A 17,048-nucleotide genomic window follows, 5' to 3' on the forward strand; every position below is an offset into this window, starting at 1 on the left:
CTGGTTGTTCCGGGCAGCGCCACTTCTGTGTGTTTGCCGTGAACTTCCCGGGCCAGGAGGCTCTCGTGAGCATCTACAGCACCATCCTGGCCCAGCACCTGGCCTATCGATCGGTCCCCATGGCAGTCCAGAAGATGAGCAGCCATCTGGTGGCCTCCGCCCTGGGTAAGCTGACCTGCCTCGCCCCCTCTCCTGTCAGTGAGACCCACTGCTTTATGGGGCTGACGGAGGCTTCATACTTTCCCCTGGTAAATATTTTGTTTATACTTCCAAGTCAATATTTTTTTTAACGATGCTGTTGAGGTATTGTGAAGTCCAGTTGCTTGAGGGGGAGGCAGAGGATAGGAAATTCAGTATACAGAAACAATTTACACATCAGTAGAGTAGCAAACTTCCTCCTTCCTCGGCTCTGCAGATTTCTTACTTAAATTGTCACCATCTCACAGTCCATTTGCTTTAGAAACTACAGCTTAAGCTTTGCGCTTCCTGAGGCCATTAAGAGTGTGCAAGAATCGATGTGTCTTTTTCCTGTAACAGCCCTGCACCAGAAAGTGACATCAACGTTTCTTCCCACAGCAATTAAGTTTCATTATGTCTTCAACCTCAGGGACCTCTCCAATATTTTCCAGGTACTGCTTTTAGTGCTATTGTCATGTCACCTTATGGCCAAGGCCTGACCCACAGATGCTCTCCTCCTCTGCTACTCTCAGGAGAGAAAGCAAAGTGATCTATGGACTGATGACAGTGATGATGTTGATGAGGATGGTGACCGTGGTGATAGTGATAATGATGGTGATGATGGTGACCATGGTGATGATAATGGTGATAGTGATGATGGCGATAATGATGGTGATGATGGTGGTCGTAATGATGGTGATGACGGTGGGGATGTTGATAACGATGGTGATGATGATGGTGATGGTGGTGGTGATCGTTGTACTCTTGATGGTGATGATGGTGGTGATGATGTTTCCTCTTATGTATTGACTAAGCTAGCCGATGGGTTTGGCCACTTACATCCCCATTTTCTCCTCCAAACAACATGTAACGCTTGTATATCCCCATTTTACAGATGGGAAGTCTAAGGCTCCCCCCACTTCGTGTCAGCTCAAATGTCGTGCCCTCAGGAGGCCCCTCCTCATCCCCACACACTCTGTCTCACGGTCCCTGTTTATGTCATTCATATCACACATCACACTGTGTAATTACCTTGTGATTTTGTCTGGTTACGTCTCCCCACTAGAAGGCAAACTCCATGAAGGCAGGGTCAGTCCCATCATCACTGTGTTCCCAGAGCCCAGAACAGGGGCCTGGAAAAAAAAGCACCTGTTGAACTTGCCAGGTCACTTGGTTAGTAAACGGCCAAGCCAGGACTGGCACAGCCCAAGCTCGCCGGCCGCTCCATGGCCTCCCGTAGTCGGGCTTCTGCCTGATCAGCCCCTTTGTCCCTTTCTCCACCGCCCACCCCCTTAGAGGGGGCAGCCCTTAACCCTGTCTCGTGAGGAGAATCCCCCCACGTCTCTCAGGCCACAGACACACCCTCCAGCCTCCAGGATTTGCGCGGCCTTGGCAGTCTGTGGCTTCCTGGACCTCAAATGGACACTGTACCACAGCCTAAAGGGTCATTCCCTGGGGAAGCGGCCACTTTCTCGTTTAATCCACATGCGGTGCTCGGCTTGCCTCCGGGACACAGCTCAGGATGCCGACCGTCCCGCATCTGGGGCAGGGGCTCCTGTTCTCCACCACAGAGATCCTGAAAATCCCACTAGACCTCGTCCGCCTCTGGCTGCACGAAGCCGAACGTGTGTACGGCGACAAGATGGTGGACGAGAAGGACCAGGAGACGCTGCGCAGGGTCACCGTCGCTTCCACCAAGAAGTTCTTCGACGTACGTCAGGCCACCGTGTCCCCCTGCCAAGCCCAGGAAGGCTCCGAAGGGCAGAGTGTCGGGGCCCTGTGACAATCCCCGCCCCCTGCAAGGGCCCTGGGGTGGGGATGGGAAGGACCACGTTGGGTCCCACGAGATGACTCTGCCACGTGGGTGTGGCCCGAGCGAGGAGGAGTGGAGCCCTCGACAGGTCAGGATGTGAAGACCTCCCTCTAGCCGCTGGGCACAGACAGCTCTGCTGGGGTCGACGTGCTCTGCTGGTGTGTCCGGGGTTTTCGTGGTAGAATCATTTTTCTGGACTCTCAGTTCATTCCCGATGTGGCAGGGACCAGGGGATTTTGCCCAGTGGTTTGCAGGGCCCCTGGTAGCAGCAGTGTGGGCCCCTGCAGACATGGCCTGACATCCTGAGGCCGCCGGGCAAGGTGCTAGGGCTGCTGTTCGTGATCTGTGTGCCCGAGGCAGCGACAACAGAAGCATCTCGTCTCTGACGTCTAGGATCTTGGTGAAGAGCTCTTATTCGCTAAACCCAATATCTACTGCCACTTTGCTCACGGGATCGGCGATCCCAAATACCTGCCGGTGACTGACGTGGCTTCCCTGAACAAGCTCCTGGTGGAAGTCCTGGACAGTTACAACGAGGTCAACGCGGTCATGAACCTGGTGAGCGGGGCTCAAGCAGGCAGCAGTGGGGTGGGGAGGGACGAGGGAGGCGTGTCTGCGCGGTGAGACACCCGGGGTCTCTCTGGTCTGATCTCTTCAGGTGCTGTTTGAGGACGCGGTGGCCCACATCTGCAGGATCAACCGCATCCTGGAGTCCCCACGGGGCAACGCCCTGCTGGTAGGGGTGGGCGGCAGCGGCAAGCAGAGCCTCTCCCGCCTGGCCGCGTACATCAGCGCGCTGGACGTGTTCCAGATCACCCTCAAGAAGGGCTACGGGATCCCAGACCTCAAGGTGAGATGTCACCTCTCAATAAGCCGCCCTTCGGGAGGGGGAGCGGAGAAGAGTCTCCCCACTCCCATTCCCAAAACAAAGCATCCAGCGCAGAGAACGTGAAGGCCACCAGCAGGGTGTTTATCTTAGACGGTAAAAGCCAGGGACACATTCGGCCGGTGCCCATGGCCATGTGACGAAGGTAAAAGGAAGTGTGGGTTTCCGGTAGATTAGAGCCAGTAGAGAGTCACCTCAGATAATAGCGGCAAAGAGATTAGGTTCTCGTCTCTGGTCATCAAATCGTGCCGCATCTTTCCCAGTTTTCCAGATTAAATAATTCAGAACCGGTACTCACTAGCTGTCTGACTACCTGCTCAGGGTTCTGGGAGGCTGCTTTTTTGAATTAATCAAATAAATATGAGCTTGACTCAGGTCTCCCATCCCCAAGACGTGCCGCCGAGGCTTTTTATTGATTTCTTTTTCCCGAAAATTTGCTCTCTCGGGGACCTGTGTGCTAGTCATACACGATTAGTCTACAGCGTACCATTGTTGTGTCTCAGATTAGAGCTGAAATTGACTGGACCACGTCACACGGCTCATCTCTCTTTGCCTTGGTGTCGAGGCTGCTTCTGTGGGCCGGGACAATGCCAGACCCAGGGGACCCTCCCCTCCGCTCACGACTCAGAGGCAGTTGCTGGCCAGGTGGCCTTAGGGGGATGGTCTGGACCCCTGCCAGAGCCTGGCACCCTGGGACCTCAGCAGGAGGGGGTGGTCTGTGGGCAGAGGCCCCAGGAAGGACGATGGGGACGGTGGGCTAGGTCTCAGCCCTGCTCTCCCGACAATGCCAAGCAGGCTGTGCCAGGGACAGCAGCCCCCAGGTAGTGTCCAGCTTGCCATCGCCCCCAGCGCGTTCTACTCTTCCTATCAAAGGACTAGCCAGCTGGCTGTATTTTTTAAATCCCAGCCTTAAGGGAGAGGCCTTCCTAATGTAGGTTCTGCCAGGCACCGCCTCCTGAACTGACCCGGCGCGTCGTGGGTCTTAGCGGTGCTCAGCTAAGCCGAGCGAGTGGGTTCGCACCGACTCCCCGAGTGCGTTCAGGGTGGTTAGAACCCTTGCATCTGGAGCTGTATAGCTGTACCGAGTTGTCTCCACTGAAAAAGTTTCTAGTCTGTTAGCTTAATTGTATTGCTTTATTTTCTTTTTTTAAAGCTTCTTTCTTTCTTTCTTTCTTTCTTTCTGGCTGTGTTGGGTCTTCGTTTCTGTGCGAGGGCTTTCTCTAGTTGCGGCAAGCGGGGTCCACTCTTCATCACGGTGCACGGCGGGCCTCTCACTGTCGCAGCCTCTCTTGTTGCGGAGCACAAGCTCCAGACACGCAGGCTCAGTAGTTGTGGCTCACGGGCCTAGTTGCTCCGCGGCATGTGGGATCTTCCCAGACCAGGGCTCAAACCTGTGTCGCCTGAATTGGCAGGCAGATTCTCAACCACTGTGCCACCAGGGAAGCCCTTGCTTTATTTTCTTGATTGCATCATACTATTTGCCCTGTCCTTGTGAGGATTTTGTTGGCCTCACTTTGGGGCCAACTGTGGCAGCTGTTGTTTTATCCCCGGCATTAGCTGCAGCAACTCTGTGATCTGTTTCATCACAATTCATTGCTCCTACGCCCGTGACGAGCTGGGTTTGTACTCCTCATTTGTTATCATTTATTAAGTATTTATTATTATATTTGTTATTTATTAAGTAGCTTCTGTGGATTTGGAAGTAAGGACAGCTATAGACAGGGCTATAGGATCTTGCATCAGACCTTGCGTCATATTAGGGGAAGCAGACTCCTGAACAGTTATAAGATGTATTATTATTGTTCTAATGATAGTGTCACAGTAAGAAGTTAACAATGTGTATGTTATCAGCGTAACGGATGCATCCATGATGATGTAACATTATTATAAAGTCTTACCGTAAGCCACGGGCACCCACTGGAGTTTGGAGACGAAGTGGGAAAAGGGTCAGTATCCAAACCCAAGGGCCATCGTGTGCCTCATGGAAAATCCTGGACTTGGTCCCAAGAAAACAAGATACTGTCAAGGTCATTTGCGCGGAGGAGGGGCAGGATCTGGTGGTGTTCTGGGACAGAGTGGGGGATGGCTTGAAGACAGCAGAGATCGCTCAGGGGTGACGGCGAGGGGGGCACCACGGAGCCCCGGTGACCCCACGGAGGCTGGGACCAGGCAGTGCAACAAGAAGGGAGGAGGGAGAGACCGAGCGAGACCCTCGTCATGGGCGAGCGTGAGGAGTGGGGGCTTAGCTGGACTCCCACCTGCTGGGTCCCCAGGCCCCACCCCCCACGCAGTCCCCAGGCCAGGCAGTGGCATGTTTTTTTTTTGTTTTTTTTTGTTTTTTTTGGTTTTTTTGTTTTTTTTTTTTTTTATTTATTTTTTTTATTTTTGGCTGTGCTGGGTCTTCGGTTCGTGCGAGGGCTTTCTCTAGTTGCGGCAAGTGGGGGCCACTCTTCATCGCGGTGCGGGGACCGCTCTTCATCGCGGTGCGCGGGCCTTTCACTATCGCGGCCCCTCCTGCTGCGGGGCACAGGCTCCAGACGCGCAGGCTCAGCAGCTGTGGCTCACGGGCCCAGCCGCTCCGCGGCATGTGGGATCTTCCCAGACCAGGGCTCGAACCCGTGTCTCCTGCATTAGCAGGCAGATTCTCAACCACTGCGCCACCAGGGAAGCCCAGTGGCATGTTTTTGACCTTTGTGAGCCCTCTCCCCGAGGCCCGAGTAGTAGCCCAGAGAGCTGGGCTGGACCCTCTGGAGAAACGCTTTAAGCTGAGTGAGGGGCCAGGCCCATGTCTCAGCAGCTCGGGCGGTCCCCTTGACCTTCAGCAAATGCTGAGCCGGGAGGGGCGGGCGGGGCGAGCCCTTGCCTTCCTGCAGCCGGCAAGGCAGAATGAGGAGAGCGCCCGGCCACACCTCTTCAACCCTGTTCCCTGAGACTCACCCCCAAACCTGGACTCCGTGTTCCTTCCTCTCTGCCGGCAATGACGATGGCTGCAAGGGGCCCCGGAAGTGTGTCCCGGCCAGAGGGGAGCGGGCACCCCGCTCTGTTACCACCAGTCCCTAGATGCACCCAGACGCAGGTGTCCGGACCCGCTCCCTCCTCCTCGATGGTGAGTGAGGAGGGGACCCCCGGAGCTGAGCTTGTGGGGCTTACCGTGACGTTGGCAGCGGGAGCAATTACTGACACGATGTCTCCCTCAAGCAGACAGGAAATGAGGACACAGGGGGACTGGGCTGGGGGCGAGGGCGGCCAAGACTCCAGTGCCAGGAGAAACCAAGATAACATGCGGCCTCGTGTGCGTGGGCGTCGGAGGAACTGAGGGGACGCCTGAGAGGAGATGGCCAAGGTGCGCTGGGACCTGTGGGGCTGGGAAGTGCAGGAGAGGGCGGGAGGTGGAGATCTCGGCCCCTCAGCCTGAGAGCCTGGGGCTGGAGGAGTCCCTGCCAGAGAGGTGGAGAGGCTGAGGAGGACGGGATCCCGGGGCAGGCAGCGGTCAGCAGGAACGGAGCAAGCGCCACGGCAGGAAGGCCAGGGAGGGCCGAGCTTCACGACAGTCGAGGCCGCAGAGGCTCCAGGCAGGACAGTGGGCTGCGGCCGAGGAGAGGCCCTGAGGTCTTGGCCGGAGCAGGTTCCCCTGGGGGCCCCAGGAGAGAGCCCGGCAGCAGGAGCCAAAGAGAAAGGGCAGTGACCAGGAGGTGCAGCAAATCCCGATTATCCAGGGGAGGAGCGAGCGGGATCGGGGAAGAGCGGTGCTGCAGGCCCAGAGCCACCACGCCGGCCCTCGGCCTTTAGGGACCATCGGTCTTTCCAGAATGTTCCGCTCTGACCTGGGTCCCTGCAGCAACTAGCTTCCCTCGCTCCAAGCAGATCCCTTGCCTCAGCCAGTCGAACCGGATTCAAAAGCTGAACTTGGTGGAACTTCGCTGCCCTTCCCAAATTCAGTCATTCCCAAACCACAGGAGGGAGGAACACTCAGGGGTCAGCGTGACAGCGGTGCAGGTTGAGCCCGCACCAGCCGGGAGCTGCCCTCTGTCGTGCAGCCGCCACACTCGCCTCCCCCAGGACGACCACCGGGCTCACGCGCACAACGAAGCTCCCGCGTTTAGATACGTACGGCTGATTCCGGCGTTGTCGGCCCCCAGCCCACATCCATGATGGGCTGTAAAATGGGAGGAGTGATGTGTCTCAACACCAAGGCCCCGCCGCCTCTCCAAGCAGGACCTGCCTTGGAGGCTATGCCCGAGGGCGCGACCAGGGCTCGGATCCCACCTGAGGCCTCCGCTCTCCCAGGCTCAGGGCTTCCCTTTGATTTGTTTGTTTGTTTGTTTGTTTTTTAATTTTTATTTATTTATTTATTTATTTATTTATTTATTTATGGCTGTGTTGGGTCTTCGTTTCTGTGCGAGGGCTTTCTCTAGTTGCGGCAAGCGGGGGCCACTCTTCATCGCGATGCGCAGGCCTCTCACTATCGTGGCCTCTCTTGTTGCGGAGCACAGGCTCCAAGACGCACAGGCTCAGTAGTTGTGGCTCACGGGCCCAGCTGCTCCGCGGCATGTGGGATCTTCCCAGACCAGGGCTCGAACCCGTGTCCCCTGCATTGGCAGGCAGACTCTCAACCACTGCGCCACCAGGGAAGCCCCCTTTGATTTGTTTTTTAAGCTTGTCCAAAAAACCTGGAATGTGGAGCTTGCCTTTTGACCCGTTATACCCCTGTCAACTCCAGCTGAGGGACCTTGGTGATGTTTCTCTCTGAACAGATGTCAGGGAGGTGTGCTGCTTCCAAAGGGCAGAAGAGAGCTACTCGGAATGCCTACAATGGACATTTTAAAGCCTTTAAAATAATTACAGAGGTTCTCAGGTCTTATTTAAAAATTAGACGGTAAAGAAAAGCAAATCACCAAACCCCTGAAAATTCACATTCATACTTGGATGACAATGACAGACATTTTAATATATATTTACAAGTTATACATGTAAATGGGCATACTTTTCAAACATAGCAAGCTATTCATACTGATCTGTAACATGCTTTTTTTTTTCTTTTACTATTCTCCTTCATTTATTCATCCAGAATTACCATGCAATTGTTTTGTCAAGTTATTTCTTTAAAACCTACTAGTAATGTGATAGGAGTTATGATAAGCAGAGGGTATACTTCGAGGCTTATTCATTCTTTCCAGCCTCCCCGTCCCAGCCTGTGGTGTATTTATTCGGGACCTCTTCCAGGGTCTTCATTTAAGCTTTTTATTCCTTTTTTTTGTGGTAAAGCATAGACAACACAAAATTTACCATTTTAACCACACCATTCAGTGGCATTAATACGTTCACATAGTTGTGCCACCATCCCCACCGTCCATCTCCAGAACTTTCTCATCTTCCCGAACAGAAACTCTGTCCCCATGAAACACCAACTCCCCCTCCCCGCTCCCCACAGTCCCTGGCAGCCACCGTTCTACTTTCTGTCTCCATGAATCCGACTCTGCCAGGGACCTCGTATGAGTGGAATCCTACTCATATGAGGACAAATCCTGTTTGTCCTTTTGTGACTGGCTGAGCATAATGTCTTCTAGGTTCCTCTGTGTTGTAGCATGGTCAGAATTTCCTTCCTTCTTAAGGCAGAATAATATCCCACTGTGTGAATGGACCCCATTGTGTTTATCCATCCATCCTTCCAGGGACATCCGGGGTGCTTCCACTTTGGACCTGTGGCGAGTAGAGCCGCCACAAGCCTGGGTATCCTCCACTGAAGGCCCCGGGTCTCTATCTACAGACCCTGCCCATTTCTTACGGAGCTGATCTCCGGGTGCCCCCGTCTGGGTGGTGGTGGAAGATGCTTCTACGCGAGCATCTTCTTGGCAAGACCTCTGAGGGTGTCCTCCTCGGGTCCAGCTCGACCTCGGCGCCCAGTACATCAAGTCGGCCGTGAAGAACGTTCCCTCGGTGTTCCTGATGACGGACTCCCAGGTGGCCGAGGAGCAGTTTCTGGTGCTAATCAATGACCTGCTGGCCTCGGGGGAGATCCCGGGGCTGTTTATGGACGACGAGGTGGAGAACATCATCTCCTCCGTGCGGCCGCAAGTGAAGTCCCTGGGCCTGACAGACACCCGGGAGGCGTGCTGGAAATTCTTCATTCAGAAAGTGCGCAGGCACCTGAAGGTAGGGGGTCCCGGGGACCTTCTAAGGGCTGGTTCTTCACTCAGGGAGGAGTCAGGGGCTGTTCCCACACAGGAAATGGAAAACTGTTAGGAGAGTATGGTGGGCTGCCTGATGGAGGTGGGCTGTTAGAAGTGCCTTGTGGCCGAAAGAAGTGATTTCTATATGTACATCCCCCCCGCCATAGAGCATGTTTAAATAGATTAGTTCACTTTGACCTTCAACATTCCCCCTCGGGGAAGCTGGCTGAGCTACCCAAGTTAGACCGAGAGCACTTTGGGTCCTTCTCACCCTCCTCGTCCGTGACCAGTAGGACAGCTGCCCCTGGCCAGGTGGCCCTGCTCTCGTTCCTCCCTCCCCCCAAGGACCAGACCTGCTAAAGGACCATAGCCCTCCCTGTTCTGGGACCTCACCTGCCCAGTGTGGATGTCCACGCCCCACTCCCTCCTGCACCCAGCCCTCCTTCCACCTTTGTGGGGCCACCTCAGGAGGTCTCGGGGCTCCCCTGCACCCTCACCTCGTGATGTGATGGCCACACTGCCAGCCTGGACCTGGGAATGTTCTTCCCACCCCCGCACTTGGAGATGGACACCATGCAGAGAGCTTTTCCTTCTAAAGGGGCTTTCTGCAAAAGCAGCGCGATTTGGCCCCAGCACCGCCATCCCCCAACCAGCAGCAACTGCGTCCACTTCTAGGTAATCCTGTGTTTCTCCCCCGTGGGCTCCGTCCTGCGTGTACGAGCGAGAAAATTCCCTGCCGTGGTCAACTGCACAGCCATCGACTGGTTCCATGAGTGGCCAGAGGATGCCTTGGTGTCCGTCAGCGCTCGCTTCCTTGAGGACACCGAGGGCATTCAGGTGAGTCACGGGGCACAGAGCCGGGAGGGAGGGGTCCCCGTCGGGCCGGGAGTAGGGTGAGGCAGCTGAGGCACTCGCCTTGGGTGCAAAACTTAAGGGGGCACCAAAAACTTAAGATCAGTGATGTTTTAATGCAGTATTTTAAAAAATCAACATTAATGCTGAAATGCTCAAAAATATCAAAATTATAAACAAAGACAGGCTGCCGTTTGTTGGTTTTGTGGCCCCGAGTTACTGTGCCAGGGGAATGGTCGTTTCAATCAGCGGGGGGTTCCGGGCCTCATGCAGCCGCAGGCCCACAGGGCTGGTTCCGGGGGATCCCACGTATGAACAGATTGAGCAGCTCGGGCTTTGAACATAGTCCCAGATTGGAGCCGACTGCAGAGCCCATATTTACTTTGATGAGTGTATACGGGCGCACACTTCTTCCTCTTGCCTTGGGCTCCAACATGGCTCTGCCCCCAGGGCTCTGCCCAGGGCTGCTCCCTCACCTTTGACCTGCCTTTTATAGGGCATGACAAGTAAGACGGGGTGATATAAGCCTTCTTTTCTTTTTTTCCTCTTTTTTTTTTTTTCTTTTCCTTTACAGTGTCTTTCTTTTATTTATTTTTTTAAAGGCTCTTTTTTTAAACATTTTATTCATTTATTTATTTTATTTTTTGGCTGCACCGTGTGTTAGTTGCAGCACGCAGGATCTTCTTTGTGGTGCACGGGCTTCTCTCCAGTTGTGGTGCACGGGCTTCTCTCTAGTTGTGGCATGCGGGTTTTCTCTCTCTAGTTGTGGCCCACGGGTTCCAGAGCGCGTGGGCTCTGTAGTTTGCGGCACGCAGGTTCGCTAGTTGATGCGCATGAGCTCAGTAGTTGCGTGTGGGCTTAGTTGCCCCATGGCATGTGGGATCCTAGTTTCCTGACCAGGGATCGAACCCACGTCCCCTGCATTGGAAGGCGGATTCTTTACCACTGGACCATCAGGGAACTCCCTACAGTGTCTTTCTTTTATTGAAAGACGGTGCCCGCATTCACCGTTTGTGCTCATTGCCGGCCTAGAGATGGGCATTAACCTGTGACCCAGCTGATGCAAGTGACACACAGGCCTAGAATAAATCCCACGTGGTTATCGTGTCTGATTTATTTTGAACACATATTCAGTTATTAAGTGGAATAAAATAAGCCTGAAATTAACGTCTTCCCTCGTTTTTAAAGATGGGTAAAGCCCCCCACTTATCACTGTTAGAGCGTTCAGTTGCAGGCCGAGCCTCTCCCAGAAATGCCGCCGTCACGTGTCCTCCACACCCCAAGTGCCTGTAGAGGCGGGGGCCTCCTGGGACCGGCGAATGGCCCCACCACTGGCACCTGCGAGGGCTGCAGAGTAGATGCCGAAGAAGCGTGTGTCGGATGAACACATTCCCAAATTAACTTGAATTACAGTTAACATCTCTTGAACAATTCTTGGGGCAAAGCTCCGAGTGCCTGTCTTTGGGCAGGTGGGGCAGGCCCAGGTGGTGAGGCCATGACCCTGGTGTGGACGCGGGCCAGAGGGGGCTGGGAAAGGAGTTACTAAAACCCCAGGGCCTGGAACAGGAAATGTCCGATAAATGCTTGCAAGCATGTTGAATATGCAAGTGTGTGAGTCAGAGAGAGAACAGTAATAACCTTGGCTGTGACCGGGCCCCTTGGTGGTGCAATGCCACCGTCGCCCATGAGAGCCCTGCAGGCCTTGTTGTCTTGAGCCTCATTTGACAGCTGAACCGCCAAGGTTGAGAGAGGGGGTACCACTCATCCAGGGTCCTCAGCGAGGAAGGGAACCCACCTTGTGGTCCACTGTGGCCAGCAGCCTCATCTTCCACCAGGGCACCGGGGAATGAATGGTTCTGTCTTGTCTTTGTAGCCGGAAGTTAAGGCCTCCATCAGCCTCTTCATGTCCTATGTGCACACGACCGTCAATGAGATGTCCAAGGTGTACCTCGCCACCGAGAGGCGCTACAACTACACCACACCCAAAACCTTCCTGGAGCAGATCAAACTGTACCAGAACCTACTGGCCAAGAAGAGGATGGAGCTGGCCGCCAAAATCGAGAGGCTGGAGAACGGGCTGATGAAGCTGCAGAGCACAGCCTCTCAGGTAGGAGAGCTGGGGCCTCGGGATGCGCTTCCGGAACCTTCCCCCAGGCATGTGACACAAAGTAAGGGGACCGGGACCCCTGCCTCGGAGAAACTTCCACTGGCAAACCAGAGCAAGTATACGGGTTTTAACCTAGACGGTGGATCCCAAATGCCTTCTGGATGCTGATGTTACGTCGGGTGCTTCCCGGGGGTCCCGCATCTGGTGGGGTTTGCTCATCCAGTCAAGTGCAGCCCGTGGAGGCTGGTCCATCCCGGAGCCCCGTTCACACGGCGGTGCCCAGATGGAAGAGCATCTGCCGTACTTTCACGCCGTGTTAATTTTTAAGTTTTCTGCCTGGTTTTAAATGTCCTCCGTGGTGTAGCCCCGGCTCCCTCTTTATTGCCCACTGTTGGCGTCTCCGCGGGAGCCTGGTAAACAGCTGCCGCAGGCCTTGGAGCTGCAAAAGCACAGGTGGAGGGTGGCCCCTGACACAGGCTGCTGCACGGAGCCAAGGCCACCCCATGGGGGCGGAGAGGGGGACACGGTGGTGGGGCTGTCCATTCCTCGGACAGAGCTTCCCAGAGCCAACAAGCAGCCTGCTCCGTCCCTGGATTGGAACAAGGGAGAAGCCCGGCTCAGCAGGCATTTCTCTTTCCTCAAATGTACCTTCTGGGATTGGTCCTGGGACACAGGAAATGCACCCAGGAGAGGGCGGTTACAGCAACGGAGTGGCCTCCTTGCGCTAGAAATCATCCAGATGGGGAAGGGTGTCTCAGCCCATCACTTACCACTTCCCAGAACTCCCTCCGCCTGGCTGCCTAGGGCCTCACCCGAGTGCCCAAGGGAGCTTTTTATCCCCGGCTCCAGACTCTCACAGCCCCACCGGCCTCCCCAGAACTCCTCAGCACCCTGCCTCTGCTGACATTGTTTTTATCCGGCCACCTTGATTGCCACCTCCTTGAACAACAGGAATGGGTCTTATACTTGCGACCCTGTGTATACAGTCGGTGCTCAGTAAATACTTACCTTGGAGAAGTTGAAAAAGCACTTAGAAATGCGTCACAGGGAGTGGTGAGCAACCGGCAGGCCTGCTGTTCTGCTCGGCCCCGCGGCTCCCATGGCCACCAGCCCGGCCGAGTAGGGGGCAGCGTGCAGTGGCCGGGGCCCCAGCCTGCCTGTCTCCCTTACCTCCTCCTCTAGGTGGATGATTTAAAAGCCAAGCTGGCGATTCAGGAGGCTGAGCTCAAGCAGAAAAACGAGAATGCGGACAAGCTGATCCACGTGGTGGGTGTGGAAACAGAGAAAGTCAGCAAAGAGAAAGCCATTGCTGATGAGGAAGAAATCAAGGTGGAGGTCATCAACAAGGTGGGCAGGCGGGCAGTGGCATGCGGCTCTGCTCGGCTGGGCCCCTTCCCCTAGTGGCCAGTATCTCCTATGGGCCCAGGCAAACCAGCAGGAACCCCCCAGGGAGGGCATCTCTCCCAGGTGCAGGGCCCCCAGCTCAGCAGAGGGCTGCCCTCCCAGGCCCCAGCAGTGGCATCTCCTGAGCTGGTGAGAAATGCGGGTTCCCAGGCCCCAGCTCTGCTGAATCAGGTCTGCATCTTAGTGAGATGCCGGTGGCCTGCGAGCACGTTAATGCTTGAGAAGCCGTCCTCGGAGCCCTGGTCCTCAGACTTGCTGCACCGGGAGCCCCGAGATGTTCCAGTGCCACTGGCCCTGGCGGGCTCCACGCTGAAGGTTCATGTGCTTGGGTTGATTTCTCATCACCTTTTCCTGCATGCCTTTTTTGTCATTAGTCATGCATCTGTGTGAGTGACTAAATTAAGAGTCCCAGTAATTGTCCGCTGTCTCTTGAGAGGGAGGACAGCAGCAAGTCATTTCTTTGCCTGAGACAGCCTCCTTCCAAGGCCAACAGGAGGGGGACCTGAGCCCTTCCCTTCCCACCAGTGCTGGAGTGGGGAGGGTCCCAGGCCAGGTTGGGCAGCCGGGAGCTCTGCTCCATCCCTCATTGTAACCTGCGTGACCACGGCCCTGTTAGGGTGGTTGGTAATGTGCCCGAGGTCTCAAAATTAGCAAGTGACATAGTCAGGATCCAAGCCAGGACCCACACCTGCACCCTGAACTCAGGGACCTGCCGTCTGATACTCACATGCAGCTGTTAACATCTGGGTGCCCACCCCTCTCCAACCCCTGATCCAGAAACGGCCCAATCAGGCATGCTCCAGGGAAGCTGGGAGCTTCCCAGCACCACCGGCCAAGTCAGTGCCTTCCATGCCCTGTTCCCTGAGTCGTGTCCCACACGTCCCTAAAGTAAGGTACGGAATGGGATTCTCCAGGAGGTTTTCTGCAGAGAGACCCTCTTCTTTCTGTCCTCCTTCCTCCTTGCCCGGCAAAAGCTCCCAGCCCCGACTGGCTTCTTCATCTCTGTTGTCACACAGGTGCTACTCCTGATTGATAGGTACCAAGCTTCTCCTGGTCTCTCTGCCTGGTGCCTGAAGGCTCAGAGGGGTTCTTCCCGACCCAAAGAGCGAATGCATGCATGAATGAATGAATGCGTGCATGCGTGAATGAAGATGTTCTCACTTTAAGGGGAGGATGGGCTGCACCTCTGAAATGGTCCATCCTGGAGGGATGACACAGGGGCACCAAGAAATAAGGCCTCAAAGCCAGGGAGTGGCCTGTGTGGCCCCAGGTTTCCCCTCTGGTCCTGGAAGCTGGAGCCAAGAGAAGGAACAGTTCCCCTCCCTGAATCCCAGGTCAGCTGACACCCAGCTCCTTCTAACCTGAGTGTTTCGGGGCAAAGGAGGCAAGGCGGGGAAAGGCGGGCTTCAGACGGTGACCCAGCAAGCGAGAGCAAAGGGCAACTCCCCTCCTCACCCCTCCTCATCCCTCCTTGCCCCCTCACACCGCCCAGGGCCCCCCCTTCACACACGCCACCCAGATGGACCCCTGCATCCATCTTTCCCATCTGCCTTCCTTCCAGAATGTTGCTGAGAAACAAAAAGCTTGTGAAACAGACCTGGCCAAGGCAGAGCCGGCCCTACTGGCCGCGCAGGAGGCCCTTGACACTCTGAATAAGGTGAGGGCAGGAGGGGGAAGAAACGGGGATCACAACACCTGAGAAGAGAGGATGAGAGGAGACGCCGTGGGGTCATCACCGGGGGCCTCCTGGTCCTGCTCGGGGCTAAATCCCCATTCTAGTCTGTCCGTCTGTCTTTGCAGAACAACCTGACAGAGCTGAAGTCCTTCGGGTCCCCCCCAGATGCCGTGGTCAATGTCACGGCCGCCGTGATGATTCTGACTGCACCCGGGGGCAAGATCCCCAAGGACAAGAGCTGGAAAGCTGCGAAAATCATGATGGGCAAAGTGGACACCTTCCTGGACTCCTTGAAAAAGTTTGACAAGGAGCACATCCCCGAGGCCTGCCTGAAAGCATTTAAGTGAGTTGGGGCTCGGCTGCCCCCATGGGGTCAGCTCCGTCCTCATCCTGTTGGGAGCGCGTCACGTCCAGGCACTGTGTGGTCCCGCCTGCCCCTGGCCCGCATGGTCCCAAGGGAAGTCTGTGTTTGCTGGGGTGGGCAGGGTCTTGGGCGGCACAGGGTCTTGGGTGGCACAGAACGAGGTGGGACCCCCAAAGACAGCAGGCAGCAGTCTGGGCGAATCTGCCTGCCCCTGAGCTGCCCAGGCATCAAGGTGAAGCACGATGCCAAGCTTGCGGAGAGCCTCATCTCCCTCTGTCTCCCCAACCTTGCTCGGGGGGTGGGGGGTGAGCTGGTCCCTTAAACGGGGGGAGGGCAGGGGTGGATTGGTGGGGGGGGGTCGGAGGGGTGGCTTAGGTGGCCTGCCCACCCCTTTGGTGGTGCTGTGTGCAGGGATCATGCACAGGACCCTCCCTGCTTTTGCTCCAACACCTCAGAAGAGGCAGTTGGGTTTTAGCCTTTTTGTATCTTTTTGTTCATAATTTGCCCCAACTGTGCACGCATGTAGTATTTTTAGTTCTTTATAGTTTCTTTGTATTTTGCTGCTTGAGGAGATATTTGTCCAGGTACAAGCACTCCAGCAAAGGGTCCTAGTGGGACTTGGGAAGGGTGTACAGGGGGGACCTCCACGTTTTGACCCATAAATCCAATGCGCTAGCATTGGTGAGCACTGCACTTGTGAACACTCTTTGCCTGGCCGTCCCCTGGCAACCCGATTTCAGGGCCGACCTGACCTGACCCCAACTGAGAAAGGGAGCCCCTCGCATGACCCCAGGTGAGACTCCAACCTCTCTCAGCTCCATCTGTTGAGGAAGAGGGCTGGACGATCGAAAAACATTTGATGACTAAGGAGTAGTTTAAAGTTTAAGAGAAAAGACAAGAAAAACACAGACCCACCTCCAGGGGGCAGCCTGTGTCAACATTTGGCCTATTTCCTTTCAGTCTTTTTTCTCAAGTTTTTTTCCCATAGTTGAAAGAATACTGTGTATATGCAATTATCTGTTCTGCTTTTTATCTTTTACTTAACATCATGGGAGAAAAAAGACTTTTCCCTATGTTGTCAAAACACTTGATCAGCTTGATTTTTTGCTGCAGATGAACCGTAATTTACTTACTATACCTGCGTTGCTGAGGGTTTAGGCTGTCTCCGTTTCTGCCGTCATAAATAACACCATGATAAATGTCTTCTCCTTGTCACCCAGCAAACTTCTCAACTGCCGCCTCCCCATGCTGTCTGGAGTGTGCTTAAAAGACGCAGACCCATTGTACTATTTGCCTAAATGAAGCGTAAAATATGCCAGAGTGAGGAGGTGACGGGCCATGTTCCCCACCTAAATTCAAATCACACTTCAATTATTATTTTGAACTGTCCGTTTAGAATTCTTCCTGCAGACAGCTCAGTCTGCTGTGCTCAATGACGTTGCCATTATTTTAAAAACTCTAGTTAAGATGCTCTAGTTTCTAGAGCATCTTAACTGCATCTATGGGCATTTTTCCTCGTCCCTCTAGTACAATAACACCTACAACATCACCCCTTTTTCTTTTTAACATCACCTCTTGTAAGTCTCATCCTTAGAGCCTT

General features: G+C 54.8%; 1 protein-coding gene across 1 annotated transcript in view; it reads left to right on the forward strand.

The window, feature by feature from the left end:
• The window catches only part of DNAH17 (dynein axonemal heavy chain 17), a 109,588-nt gene that overhangs the window by 65,020 nt on the left and 27,520 nt on the right, over positions 1-17,048 (forward strand). The window contains exons 49-59 of the mRNA XM_007185782.2: positions 18-165; positions 538-629; positions 1,727-1,888; positions 2,384-2,548; positions 2,649-2,840; positions 8,763-9,029; positions 9,722-9,883; positions 11,772-12,005; positions 13,188-13,352; positions 14,971-15,066; positions 15,210-15,427. Of these exons, the coding sequence (XP_007185844.2) occupies positions 18-165; positions 538-629; positions 1,727-1,888; positions 2,384-2,548; positions 2,649-2,840; positions 8,763-9,029; positions 9,722-9,883; positions 11,772-12,005; positions 13,188-13,352; positions 14,971-15,066; positions 15,210-15,427 (1,901 nt within the window). The remainder of the gene's footprint in view (positions 1-17; positions 166-537; positions 630-1,726; positions 1,889-2,383; positions 2,549-2,648; positions 2,841-8,762; positions 9,030-9,721; positions 9,884-11,771; positions 12,006-13,187; positions 13,353-14,970; positions 15,067-15,209; positions 15,428-17,048) is intronic.

Source organism: Balaenoptera acutorostrata, chromosome 20 (genome assembly GCF_949987535.1).
Source record: "Balaenoptera acutorostrata chromosome 20, mBalAcu1.1, whole genome shotgun sequence".
Taxonomy (NCBI): Eukaryota; Metazoa; Chordata; class Mammalia; order Artiodactyla; family Balaenopteridae; genus Balaenoptera; species Balaenoptera acutorostrata.